Below are 13132 nucleotides of genomic sequence, written 5' to 3'. Positions count from 1 at the left end.
TGTTAAGTGTTATATTTTAGATTCTGAAGTTACTCTTTAGTTTTTATATGGCCATTTCTAAAGCATTGTTTTCATAAACATGAAATAAAAACCTTTAAACGTTACAATAAAAACCCTTATTTGTTAGATATTTTTGAACTTGAAATTTGAAAATTTTCACATATAATGGCCTCAGCTTTGTTTTTCAACCTTTTGGGAATAGCAGGTTGTGCAAACAATTGTAATTGTTGGTTTAATATATGTAGAAATTAACATTTGGATACTTTCTTTAAAAGTGAGGACTGTCTGTATACATACTAGAATGAATGTATTTATTCAGAAAGTAAGAGTGACCACTGTATGTTAGGCACTATTCTAGGCCTTTGGGGATACAGCAGAGAAGAAAACAGCCATTCCCACAGGGCATTTATAGTTTAATTGGGAAGGACACACTTTTAACAAATGCCCAAGGCTTTGTTATTTTTTGGCAAATATTTAGATTGACTCACCTGATAAGATGATATTTGAGCAATGATCTATCAGAATAAAGTAAGGGGGCAAGAAGTATAGATATTTGAGAGAAGAGTACTCTAGGCAGAAGGAACAGGAAATGCTGAGCACTTGAGGGAAGAGTACTTGGCTTCTGGGAGGCATTACACAGGTGATGTCAGTGTCACTGAAGTGAAGTTGATCACAAAGAAAATATAAGAGGTAGATTATGTGTACTCTAATACATAAAACACTAATTAAAACTGAAATTACATCTTTGGCTTCATTTAAAATCAGACTATATGACTAATACTGCAGTTTACTTAGCTCTGTGATGAATAATATGGAAATTGCTAACAAATGTTAGCACACTTCTTTTAAGTTTTCTCACTCTAGTAGAAGAGGATGATTTGGAAGTAAATAATTATAGTGTAGAGTAATTCTGTAGTATGGAATTATGTGACAGCTTTAACGCCTTGTGGAGGTCTTAGTGAAGGGAGAGACTTCACAGAGGGGATGGCTTCATTCATTTTGAAGAATGAACAGTAATGGAATGATTTGGGTATGAAACAGCAAGGTACATCAGAGAAAACTGTAAAGTGGGTTTGTGTTGGAAAGTGAGGTTCAAGGAGGATATTGACAAGGATGAAATGTATGCCATCCTTTAAACAGTGGAGACATCATTGAGGTTAAGCAGTGATAGTCAGCGTTGTGTTGTAGGTCATTCTGTGACCAGTTCAGAGAGTATTTGGTGGTGTGGCAAGGGTGAGTCCCCCAGTCAGGTGTTACTAAAAGTGAAGAGAGCCCTGGCTGGTGTAGCTCAGTGGATTGAGCACGGGCCTGCGAACCAGACAATCGCGGTTCGATTCCCAGTCAGGGCACATGCCTGGGTTGCAGGCCGGTTCCCTGCAGGCCACTTCCCAGCAGGGGACCCACGAAAGGCAACCATACATTGATGTTTCTCTCCCTCTCTCCTTCCCTTCCCCTCTAAAGATAAATAAATAAAATCTAAAAAAAAAAAATTTATAAATAAATAGATAAATAAATAAATAAAAGTGAAGAGGTCAGTCGGTCCAACATTTCTTGATGGGGGCACATTTGCAGGACAGTTTTCTTCATCCTTGATATTAAATGCCATTAAAACCCCTCAGCATGATAATCTTCCTTCCCAATTTTTTATTGCTCCCAGAAGTGGTGCCACTTCTTAAGCAATAAATGAGATTTGAACTCTGACTTGGCAGCGATAGTGGGATAGAGAGGAAAAACTGGAATTGTAGGAGACTTGTTTACTGATTGGCTTTAGGGAATGTACATAAACACACACAAAGGTAGGAGTACCTTTGGGGCAGTATTGTGACAAGAAATTTTGTGACATTGTTTTGAAAACTAATAAGGTTATGAGGAGTAAAATGACTATTGATGCGATAATGGGGAAGTAACATTTAAGAACTGAGTAGCTTATCAAGACAGTTTCTGGAAGGATATAGAAATTATAAATATAGGAACAAAGCTAGGAATATAACTTCTTATAATTAGGTTCAGAAGTTGACTGTTGTACTTCAAGTTTTAAAGAATTCACAATGAGCAAGAAAAAGATAGGCCCTCAGTAGATTGTATTTTGAGAGGCAGAGAAAGCTTAGTTTTGGAAATAAGGCAAGTACAATAAATATTTTCAGTGCCATAGGACAGGTATAAAAGTAAAAAGATTCAGAGAAAGTAGAGATCAAATTCTGCTTTTTACTATCAGGAGCTGAACCATACATGGTAAGTGGAAGGTACTATTGCAGGTAGTCTGAAAGTCTTGTGTCATTCTTCTGTTTCGTGGCTATTCTGTTTGACAGTTGTGTTTTGTTCTTTAAGAATTGTTGGCTAGGTTAACTGCTTATCTAAATGGATTTGCTTAACAAATGTTACTTTGTATAATAATTGGACTATTAGAATAAACATTTTTGAAAGATAAACAGATAATTGGTCATAGTTATATTGATGTTTCTTGCTAGCAATCAAGGCCCAGTTAGGTCACTTGAATTCATATTTAATCATTATACACTGAGGATTAAAAGTGGACAAAACTACTAATGAGTAATGAATGACTTTAATATTTTTCCCTTTATGGTAGTTACAATTGAGATACTTATACATACTTTAAAAGTAAAACAACTTATATCTTGGTCTTCCTTTCTGTTAATTCTTTAAATTGGATGATATTTTGAATTTTCTTTTTTGTTAACTTTGCCAATGATAATCTCTTAAGCACAGTGGAAGTCTGTTAAGAGCCTTTTTCCGTTTTAGTGCTAAAACAATTGTATGTTAGACTATTTTTATAGTAATGCTTTCAGCTTGAAACATAAAATTGGGAGTTATATTCTATCTTTTTCACAGTAATAATTGAGTAGAATTCCTGGGTTATTTCTTACTAGGAAATTATTGCAATAAGAAACTTAAGTCCATTTCTATTTTTCAGTTTTGTCAGTGTTAGTTGTTATCAACTGGCACCTGAGATAACATAGTAGAATGGAAGGGAGAAAAGAATGAGAATTATTTTATATAAACAAACTGAGAATCCCACCCTCTGCAAGACCACATATCTGTTATCTTCCTAGCGGTGCACACACAGTATTCTAGGGAGGATATTAATAAAGGTAGTTTGACCTTTAGTTTGTTCATGCTTCCACATGTATGATTTAAAAAAAATTTTTTTAAGGTAAAGTTGAATAATACTAGTATTGTAACTCTGAAGGTTTATGAGTAGTAAGAGAATTGTGAAAGTTCCTCAAGGCCTTGAAACAGTTCCCTTTGAGATAAATAAAATATCTGAGGGTGAATTACTCTTCGAGGGAGTTTGATTTACCTTCTGGTGTTACTGATCATTTATGTGATCCTAATCTATACCCTGTTCACTTCTCGGGTAGATTATACTGATTGGTGTCAGTTGTTCTTCTGAGATCTTCAACAACTTTTCCAAACTACCTGTTGCTCCACTCTGTTAGATCTTTCCCCTGTTAGAAAATCTGGTATTAGCAATAAATTAAAGCCAGAGAATAAATTATTTTTTCTTTTATTGCAGACTTAATTCAGTGCACAAATGAGATGAATGTGAATATCCCGCAGTTGGCAGACAGTTTATTTGAAAGAACTACTAACAGTAGTTGGGTGGTGGTCTTCAAATCTCTCATTACAACTCATCATTTGATGGTGTATGGAAATGAGGTAAGAAGAATTTTTGGTTAATGAGCATACTGGTGCATTGACTGATTATTGAGTTTGCTTCTTCCCCTGAAACTTAAGGAATGGTTTCAGCAACTGAATAAAAATAGGTGAATAGGGCAAGGTGCCTACAAAGAAATAACAACTGTAGAACTTACAATTTGGGAAAAGATGGCTTCTAAGACAGAACGCAGAAAGTGGGTCAGAGCATCAAGGGCTTCAATAATGAGATCAAGAAGCAAAGATCGGTGCCTGGAGATGGATTCTGTAAACAGCACTAGTCTTCATAGGCCTGAGTATAAACTGTATGTTTATTTATATCCAGTTGCTTTTTCACTATAGACCAATCAGTTTTGTCTGATTTGATAAAGTTGTCTGTTGGAGACACTTTGCCCGATTCAAGAGTGTGATGGCTTTTTGGTAGAATGACTGATTTTAAAGAAAGCCTTCTTCAGCAGACATGAGACATGTGTCTAAAGTTTTCTTTACCCAAATGGGGAACAAATACGATGTACAAGCTTTTGCAGTTTAATGTTTGGAGAGAGTAATTTTTTTTTAAATGCCAGTCTAGCAGCTCATTTTTTAGTTCTACCTTAAATGACTTTCTCAGCCCAGTATACTTAACTTGTAAAATTGTATTAAAAGAACATTTGAGTGGAACTAGATGCATCTACATTGGTATGTGTCTTAGAAAAATGCAGCCTGTGGGTTCCTGGGAGATAGCTTCCATAGAAATGGGGAGGGACATTAGTTATTGGCATTAGACTTCTGAGCATAATGACTTTCAGGCATCCATCACTTCACTCATTATTTTTAGCTTTCTAGTCATGAGACTCTTCTGTCATCTTTGATATATACCAATAGAGCATCATTAAAGTTCAGAATTAACAGAGGAATTTGTCCACAACTTTATCATTGTAACAGATCTGCTTGCACATTTTGGTGTTCTTTTTGGTCCTTCTCCAAAAGTATTTTTATAGCTATATCTAGATAAAATACGTAGTTTTTAAATATATTGTCACATAAGCATCTCCATGTTCTATGTTCTTTGTATTTATCATCTTTAGTTATTACATAGTTGATAATGTGTACTGTATGATTTTTTTAAATGTATTTATTGCTCTGAGGGGGTTGGAGAGAAAAAGATACTGATTTGTTGTTCTGCCTATTTATGCATTCATTGGTTTATTCTTGTATATGCCCTGACCAGGGATTAAACCTGCAACCTTGGTGCATTGGGACAATGTTCTAACCAACTGAGCTACCCAGCCAGGGCTTCATGATTTTCTTAACTATTCCTGTTGCTGGAAATTTAGTTTTCTTATTATTCACTATTATAGCACCACATTGAATACTTTTATTTGTAGTTCTTAATAAGAAATTATTTCAAGAAGTGTTACCTGAAACATGATTACTGGTCAGTAGGCATGACCATTTTTAGGACATTGAGTGCCATATATGGCTCAGTTGCTTCTAATTCATTATAACCAGTATACAGAATCAGTAGAAATACTTGGATATACTAATTTCAATGTAACTTGAAACATTTTTATCTTAACTAGGATAATTACTTTTATCGGTAATATATTTACTTAAGATTGTGATCATTTAGTCCAAAGAATATCAGGCTTATATGTATTTTTCACTTAAAAAAATGTACACTTGACTCTTAAACACATGGACTTGTATTTCATGGGTCTACTTATATGTGGGTTTTTTTTTTTTTTTTCAGTAAGTACTGTAAAGGCATTTTCTTTTCTCTAGCTTACTTTATGGTAAGAATACAATATATAATACCTATTAACAACCAACAGTGGGCTAACAGTAGTTAAGTTTTTGGTGAATCAAAAGTTATATGTGGCCTTTGGACTACTCTGGATGCTGAAACCCCCACCCCCCACATTGTTCAAGGGTCAGCTGTAGTCTATTCTTTAAAAAGAAAAAGCCACAAATATAACCACCTGCAATGCCAGATAAGCAGGCTGTAAATAAGGTAATAATATTAGAAGCAAAACTTTGATAAAGTCTAAGAAGCTAAAAGTTGATTGCCATTATTTACAATTGACTGAAGGGAGGAGAAAGATAGCATTTATATGTAGTTTTTAGATAAACTCATATTTCCCTTAAGCAGCTACAAGAAATTCAGTGATCTGCTTATCTTTTTGTGCTAGTTTATGCAACCCTTGGGTTTTCACAGTGGCAGTTGCTATTATTCTGTGAGAGAGCATGCATAGGATCTTATGCTGTGGTGTTGGGGATACCATGAACAGTAGTTCTCAAATAAGGCAGGGAGGAAAGTGATTTCCCCCACCCAGGTACATTTGTCCCACCTGAAGGGGATGCTACTCGCACCTAGTGGGTTGAGGGCAGGGGTGCTTTTAAACATCTTATAATGCACAGGATAGGCCCTGAAAACAAAGAATTTTCAAAGCTTACAAAAATCAGAGTCTAATACTGCCATTTTGAATAGTTTGTTTTAGGATAAGTGATGAAAGGTGAGTCTTTGATATACAGATTGTTTTTCAAATCCTGGTTGGTTTGTGTAGGATGATCTCAGATCAACAAAATTAAATTGGGAATGATGGTATGCATCCAAATTGATGATAACCCTCTGCATATTTTTTAAAAAAAGGAATCCTTAAAAGTGAAATTGCAAGGAGTTTCTTTAGCTCCCTTTTATTAAGGTTGTGTGTAATGGGAAATTAAGATAGTGTTCTGTGGTAAGCACTTTGGGGGGAGCATTTTGAGAAGATGAACTTTTAAATACATGTTGACCCAACAATTCAACCCCGAGTATATATCACGACAAACTCTCGTATGCTTGTATATGGATATCAAGTACAAAAATGTCAATTAAACATTGTTAATAATAGTGAAATTGGCAAGAACTTTATTTATAAAGAAATGAGTAATAATATTATAGTAGTTCATTGAAATACTAGAACATCATTTAAAATGAATGAGCCCTGGGTAGTGTGGCTTAGTGGATTGAGCACTGGTCCGAAGGGCTGCCAGTTTTACTTCTGGTTGGGGCACATAACTGGGTTATAGGCCAGGTCCCCCCACTGGGGGCATGTAAGAAGCAGCTGAACATTGTATCTCCTGCACATTGATGTTTCCCTCCTTCTCTTACTCCTTCCTTCCCCACTCTCTCTAAAAGTAAGTAAGTAAAATCTTTTTAAAAAAGAAATTAAAAATATCACAAATGTTTAAAAAATAAATGAAGTTTGTATATATTAAATGGATAATTCTTGGAGAAAAGTTGTTACAAAGCACATTAGAAAAGAAGTACAGTATGATATTTCTGTAAGTTTAAAATAGAAAACAAAATTATGTACAGTTTATAGATGTATATGTATAGTAAAATTATAAAAACCCATGGGAATGATGTATACCTACTCAGAAAAGTGATTACCTCTGAAGAGGTTGAGAGGGAATGGAATTAAAAGTGTGTATTCAATAGAGTCTATAATGTATCGATTCTATAAGGAACTCTTAAGTATTGTAATGTGTTTAATCTAGGAAGTGGGTAAAAGGATGTCTATAATATTGTCCTCTTATACGCATACAATTACAAGTATTTTGTGTTTTTAAAAAGTCAAGATGCCACCTAAGTATGATTAGCTGTAGTCCAAATATGCTGTAAAAAAGGGCAAAATAGTTACTGAGTTTAATGTGCCCATTTTTATTTTGGCTTAAATAGCTGTGGGCATTAGGCTTTAATAAATTCTTGTATGCTATTGAAAATATATATTTTTAGGTTTGGTAACTAGTTAACCAAAGGAAGACTATGGATGAGAAATTTAAACTAGATAAGCTTAATGGAATATGTTAACCATTTTTCTCCCTAATTCTCAAATTAGAGTTTGTTGGATGACAGAATCTTAATTTGACACAATTATTTTTTGTTTTTCCAGCGTTTTATTCAGTATTTGGCTTCAAGAAACACGTTGTTTAACTTAAGCAATTTTTTGGATAAAAGTGGATTGCAAGGTAAAAACAACTTATTATAGCATATCAAGAGTGACCCCATGTGATGATTCCTGCAGAGTTGAATTTTGTCTTTTAGAACATGTGCTGTAGAGGAACCTCTTAATTTCAGTAATTGCAGAGGAGAAGAAACTACTTTAGTGTGAAGAATAAGATTGACTTAACTACTTGACAGCTAAAGCTCTTTGAGAAACAGTCTAGGGTTGTGTTTTGAGAGCCTGGATTTTGGAACTAGATTGCCTAGGTTTGAATCCCATCTCTACTACTTACTAGCATGAACTTGAACAAGTTACTTCACCTTTCTGTACCCATAAAATCAGGAATAATGATACCACCTACTCTGTAAATTTTTGTGTGAAACTTAACCTAGTTTTAATCAGTAAATGTAAAGTGCTTAAAATAATTCCTGGCACACAGGAAACACTATGTAAGTATCTTCTTTCATTGTGATTATTAATATTTTATGCTTGGATATTCCAAGGAATGTAGTTGGGAATATTAAGTAGCAAAGGTAAGCAGTGTTTTATTCAGATAAATTGCTCATTGATACTCACACCTGTTTTTTTTTTTTTATCGTATTTTACTTTTAATTAAGTTAACTTGAAATTCCTGTAATTTGGTGTTGTAGCCCTCAATGCATAATTCTGTCTTAATTGGATCTGTTGTACAATACTTATCCCAGAACCAGGTCATTAGCATTACAGAATGTCAACTCTAGGAAGAACCTCAAAGAATATACTAGATGACTTGGGAATATCCAACAGTAAGGCTCAGTCTGGGAAATGTGTTTAGAAAAGGTAAGGTTTTTTGTGCTGGATGTTGAAAGATGGACAGGGACATGAGTTGGCTTAAGCAAAGGTACACAGATAAACATGGATGTGAAAGAACATGGGGTATTTGAGATTTATAGAGCAATGAGCGATGTATGGATGATGTATTGGAGAATATGTAGTGGCAGATAGCTCTCAAGCAGCTCTTTGGGACCATAATCAAGCGAGGAAGAATTTGATAAAGTTGGGGTTTTGTAATGTAGTGAGAAATCATGAGAGTTTTTTGAGTTGAGGGAGAAGGGGAGAGGAGATATGTATAATAAAGCAAGCATCATAGCTCAGTGCAGGTTGGATTAGAGTGAATAAAATCTCGAAGACATTAAAACTATTGTGATCATCATTTTGGTCATTCAGTGGAGAGTTAATGAGAACCTGAATTGTGGCTCTTGTGGATATAAAATCAGTAGAAGTTAGGGACTGTCCAGGACTGTCCAGTTTCAGTACTTGTTTACTTTTGGCAGATGGAAGTATTCATTAGAATAAATACCAGTCTTTTAGAGATTTTGGAAGAACAGTAATCTATACATAGGACCAAGTGTTACAAGATTGATTTTACTTTAATGAAGAATATAATGCTCTAAGTAGTTGAGGAAAAAAATTAAGCAGGAAATTTTTTCAAATTAAAAAATCTTAAATAGAAGCTAGATATATATACTACAGATAAAACTGGAGCTGCTTTGTTTTGAGGGACATGAAAGAAACGGCTCATCTTTTTATTTCTGCCTCTCCCCTTTGTTTATTTGAACTAAGAGTCTGTGGAAAATAATATGCAAACTATTACTCTAGAGCAGATTATATGCATATGTCCAAGTGAGGTTTTTTGTGCTTATTAGCCACTTTCTTCAATGCAAGTTAAGCACTTCTAATGATGAAGTTTTAAGACTTTTATTTCTTTCATGTAGAGAACAGTTTTTAGGCCTTTTATTGGAAGTTCATATTCTGAAGAGATTATAAAAATAAGACTGAAATAGTAATTAAAATCATGTAATTAATTGGTGTTTTAGAAAAGGAATTTTTATTGTTGATATATTTGGTTGGGTAGAGTTGTGTATTTTACTGAATATGTACTAGGTGTTATACTAGGTGTATGTAAATATAAATAAGCTTCTTGTGTAGTGAGTGAGATATTGTGTGTGTATGATAGGTGTAAGCTGTATTTGAAGTAAGAATAATGTGGGAGCTCAGAGAATTCAGGGAAGGTTTCACAGATTGAGCCTTGAAGGGTGAGAGGTATTTCCCTCAGTAGGAGAGGATAAGAGTCAGTTAGAGGGAACAGTGTGAACTAAAGAGCTGAAGAGTATGAATTTGTAACACTTTATTGAATACACTAGTGGATATGAGAAATTATGAGTGCAGTAATTTTTTAATTTTGTTCACCGATTTTCAAGTTGCACTTAATAAATGTTGAAGAAATATTTTCTGAATAAATGAAGTGGTAATTATGTTAAATTCAGTTGGTTCACATTTCCCTTTTTTGGTTCTTCTGTCTTTTTGAAGTAGCAGAGATCATTATTAAGTAAAGTTAAATTTGTTAAATGAAGATCAGCCAAAATAAAATGTACCTGCTTTTCAGTCAGGAGGAAAAATTTATAGACTTCCTTGAGCGAGGCAATAACTAAAATGCCAGTTTTTTCCCTTTTATAACATTGATTAGATTTTATGTTGCTGAAATTTTCGGATCCCATGATTGTACTGAAACAAAACCTTAGGGTGATTTAGGTATTCATTTAGAAAGTTTTATCGAAACCACAATTGTTTTTTGTTACATATTGACATTTCTTTCATTGTACTATGCAATTATTTTCTGTACTTTTTAATAAGATTGGCATAGATGGTTATGGTTGTTCTAAATAATATACAAATAATTTCTTAGATATGAGGATTGTAAAACTGCTTAATGATTTGAGTAGTAGGGTTGTGGTTCCATAGGATGTTAAATTTGAGATATGAGGTTACCAAGTATTATAAGACAACATCTTTTTCTAATTTCTAATAAGTAAAAGATAGGTATGATGATTAGAAGCTGAGCAGAATAATTATTTTAGTGAAATTCTAAGGGGGAAGGTTTTTCAAAGCGATATACAACATATCTCACTTAAAAATGTGAAGTCTTAGAGATTTTAATCTGATATTATTCATTAGTCATTTAATTTACATCACAAAATTGAGTTTGAGTATCAAGACATTATGGTCATTGGACAAAATGAGTTGGTTTTCTAAGTGAACTGAAATTTTAATAATTTATGAAAGCTTTCTATTTTTCTTTTACAGGATATGACATGTCTACATTTATTAGGCGGTATAGTAGATATCTAAATGAAAAAGCAGTTTCATACAGACAAGTTGCATTTGATTTCACAAAAGTGAAAAGAGGGTGAGTTAATCTTTATTTCCTTTCTTTTTTCTTGACATCTAATGGATTTGCATATTTAAAAATGTAAACCATAAAAAATTATTAGATTATGAATTTTATGGAATTTCGAGATCACTTTAAAAAGATTGAACTTCAGTTTTTCTTGAAGATATACATTGGGTACTATTTGCACTAGGATAATTTAAATTTTGTAATAATTTTATTGAGATAGAGTCCACCTGACATAAAATTTACCCTTTAGTGTTTACAATTCAGTAGTTTTTAGTATATTTACAAAGTTTTACAACATCACTACTATCAAATACCAAAGCATAACATTAAAAAAAATAATTTTCTATTTTTCAGTTACATTTGACATTCAGTATTATATTAGTTTCAGGTGGTAATCACCCTGATAAAACTAGTACACATCAGACACCACACATTGTTTATTCAGTATTATTGGTTAAGTTCTCTGTGCTATATTTTATATCACCATGACTATTCTGTAACTACCAGTTTCGTACTTAAAAATCCCTTCATCTTTTTTTCACCCATGCCCCCAACACCCCTCCCATCTGGCAGTCATTACAGTGTTCTCTGTATCCATGAGTCTGTTTCTGTTCTGCTTATTCATTTATTTATTTTTTTAGATTTCACATGCTAAGTGAAATTGTCTGGCAGTTGTCTTTCTCTGACTTATTTCACTCAGCACAATACCCTGTAGGTATATCTGTTTCAGAATGGCAAGATTGCATTCTTTTGCAGGGGTGGTGCAAGTCATTCCCTTGTATATATGCACTACTTCTTTATCCATTAATCTATTGATGGACACTTATTTAGTTCGCTTCCATATGTTGGCTATTATAAATAATGCTTCAGTGAACACATGGATGCATATGTCTTAGGTTTAGAGTTAGGGGTTTCTTCAGAAAAATAACCAGAAGTGGAATTCCTGGGTTCCTCTTGTCTCTTGTTACAGCCTTTGTTTTAAAGTCTGTTTTGTCTGATACAAGAATTGCTACCCCATCTTTTTTTCATTTTTATGAAACATCTTTTCCATCCCTTGACCTTTAGTCTATATGTCTTTCTATCTGAAGTGAATCTCTTGTAGACATCCTATAAAGGTCTTGTTTTCTTATCCATTCAGTCACCTTATGTTGTTAAATTTGTTATTCTCCTAGAGGTCCTTAAGACTCCTCACATTTTAAACCCCCCCTCCCCCCATTGGGTGTTTTCTGCTACCTGTTCTTCTGAATCACTCATTTGATCCTATGCTTCATCTAATCTTGTGTTGCTTCCTTCTAGTGTACTTTTCATTTCAGTTACTGTATTCTTTTTTGACTGGTTTTATTTTATGGTTCCTATGTTGTTTTTTAAAGATTTTATTTATTTAAGTATTTTTATTGATTATGCTATTACAGTTTTCCCAAATTTTCCCTCTTTACCCCCCTTCACCCTGCTCCCCTAAACCCTCCAGCATTCTGCACCCCACTTAGTTCATGTCCATGAGTTATATGTGAAAGTTCTTTGAGTCCTCTGTTTCCTATACCATTTTTAATTTCTCCCCATCTATTTTATGCCTACTAATTATGCTTTTTCTGTGTACCTTTTCACCCCTATTCCTCCTTTCTCCCTCCCCACTGACCTCCCTCTGTGTGATGTCCATTTCTCAGGTTCTGTTCCTGTTCTGGTTGTTTGCTTAGTTTTTGTTTTCTTTCTTTTTTTTTAGGTTTATTTGGTAATAGTAGTGAGTTTGTTGTCATTTGATGGGTCATTGTATAGGTTTTGTTGGGGACAACTTAATCCCCAACAAAAGGGATTAAGTCCCTTTAACGTTTCATATAATAAGGGCTTGGTGATGATGAACTCCTTGAACTTGACCTTATCTGGGAAGCACTTTATCTGTCCTTCCATTCTAAATGAAAGCTTTGCTGGATAGAGCAATCTTGGATGTAGGTCCTTGCCTTTCATGACTTAGAATATTTCTTTCCAGCCTCTTCTAGTCTGCAAGATTTCTTTTGGGAAATCAGCTGATGGTCTTCTGGGAACTCCTTTGTAGATAACTGTCTCCTTTTCTCTTGCTGCTTTTAGGATTTTCTCTTTGTCTTTAACCTTGGGTAACTTAATGATGATGTGCTCTGGTGTATTCCTCTTTGGGTCCAACTTCTTTGGGACTCTCTGGGCTTCTTGGAAGTCTATTTCCTTTGCCAGACTGGGAGAGTTTTCCTTCATTATTTGTTCAAATAAGTTTTCAGTTTCTTGCTGTTGCTCTTCTCCTTCT

At 34.0% G+C, this 13132-nt stretch overlaps 1 protein-coding gene across 12 annotated transcripts in view; it reads left to right on the top strand.

The window, feature by feature from the left end:
* The window catches only part of PICALM (phosphatidylinositol binding clathrin assembly protein), a 124741-nt gene that overhangs the window by 35000 nt on the left and 76609 nt on the right, over positions 1 to 13132 (top strand). For all 12 annotated transcript variants that reach the window (XM_037167617.2, XM_037167616.2, XM_037167615.2 and 9 more), the window contains exons 2-4: positions 3536 to 3678; positions 7593 to 7668; positions 10767 to 10869. In XM_037167617.2, coding sequence (XP_037023512.2) covers positions 3536 to 3678; positions 7593 to 7668; positions 10767 to 10869 — 322 coding nt within the window. The remainder of the gene's footprint in view (positions 1 to 3535; positions 3679 to 7592; positions 7669 to 10766; positions 10870 to 13132) is intronic.

The sequence above is a fragment of the Artibeus jamaicensis genome, unplaced genomic scaffold (genome assembly GCF_021234435.1).
Source record: "Artibeus jamaicensis isolate MK-2021 breed Jamaican fruit bat unplaced genomic scaffold, CSHL_Jam_final contig_64, whole genome shotgun sequence".
NCBI classification, from domain to species: Eukaryota; Metazoa; Chordata; class Mammalia; order Chiroptera; family Phyllostomidae; genus Artibeus; species Artibeus jamaicensis.
This window is presented reverse-complemented; position numbering and strand designations above follow the sequence as displayed.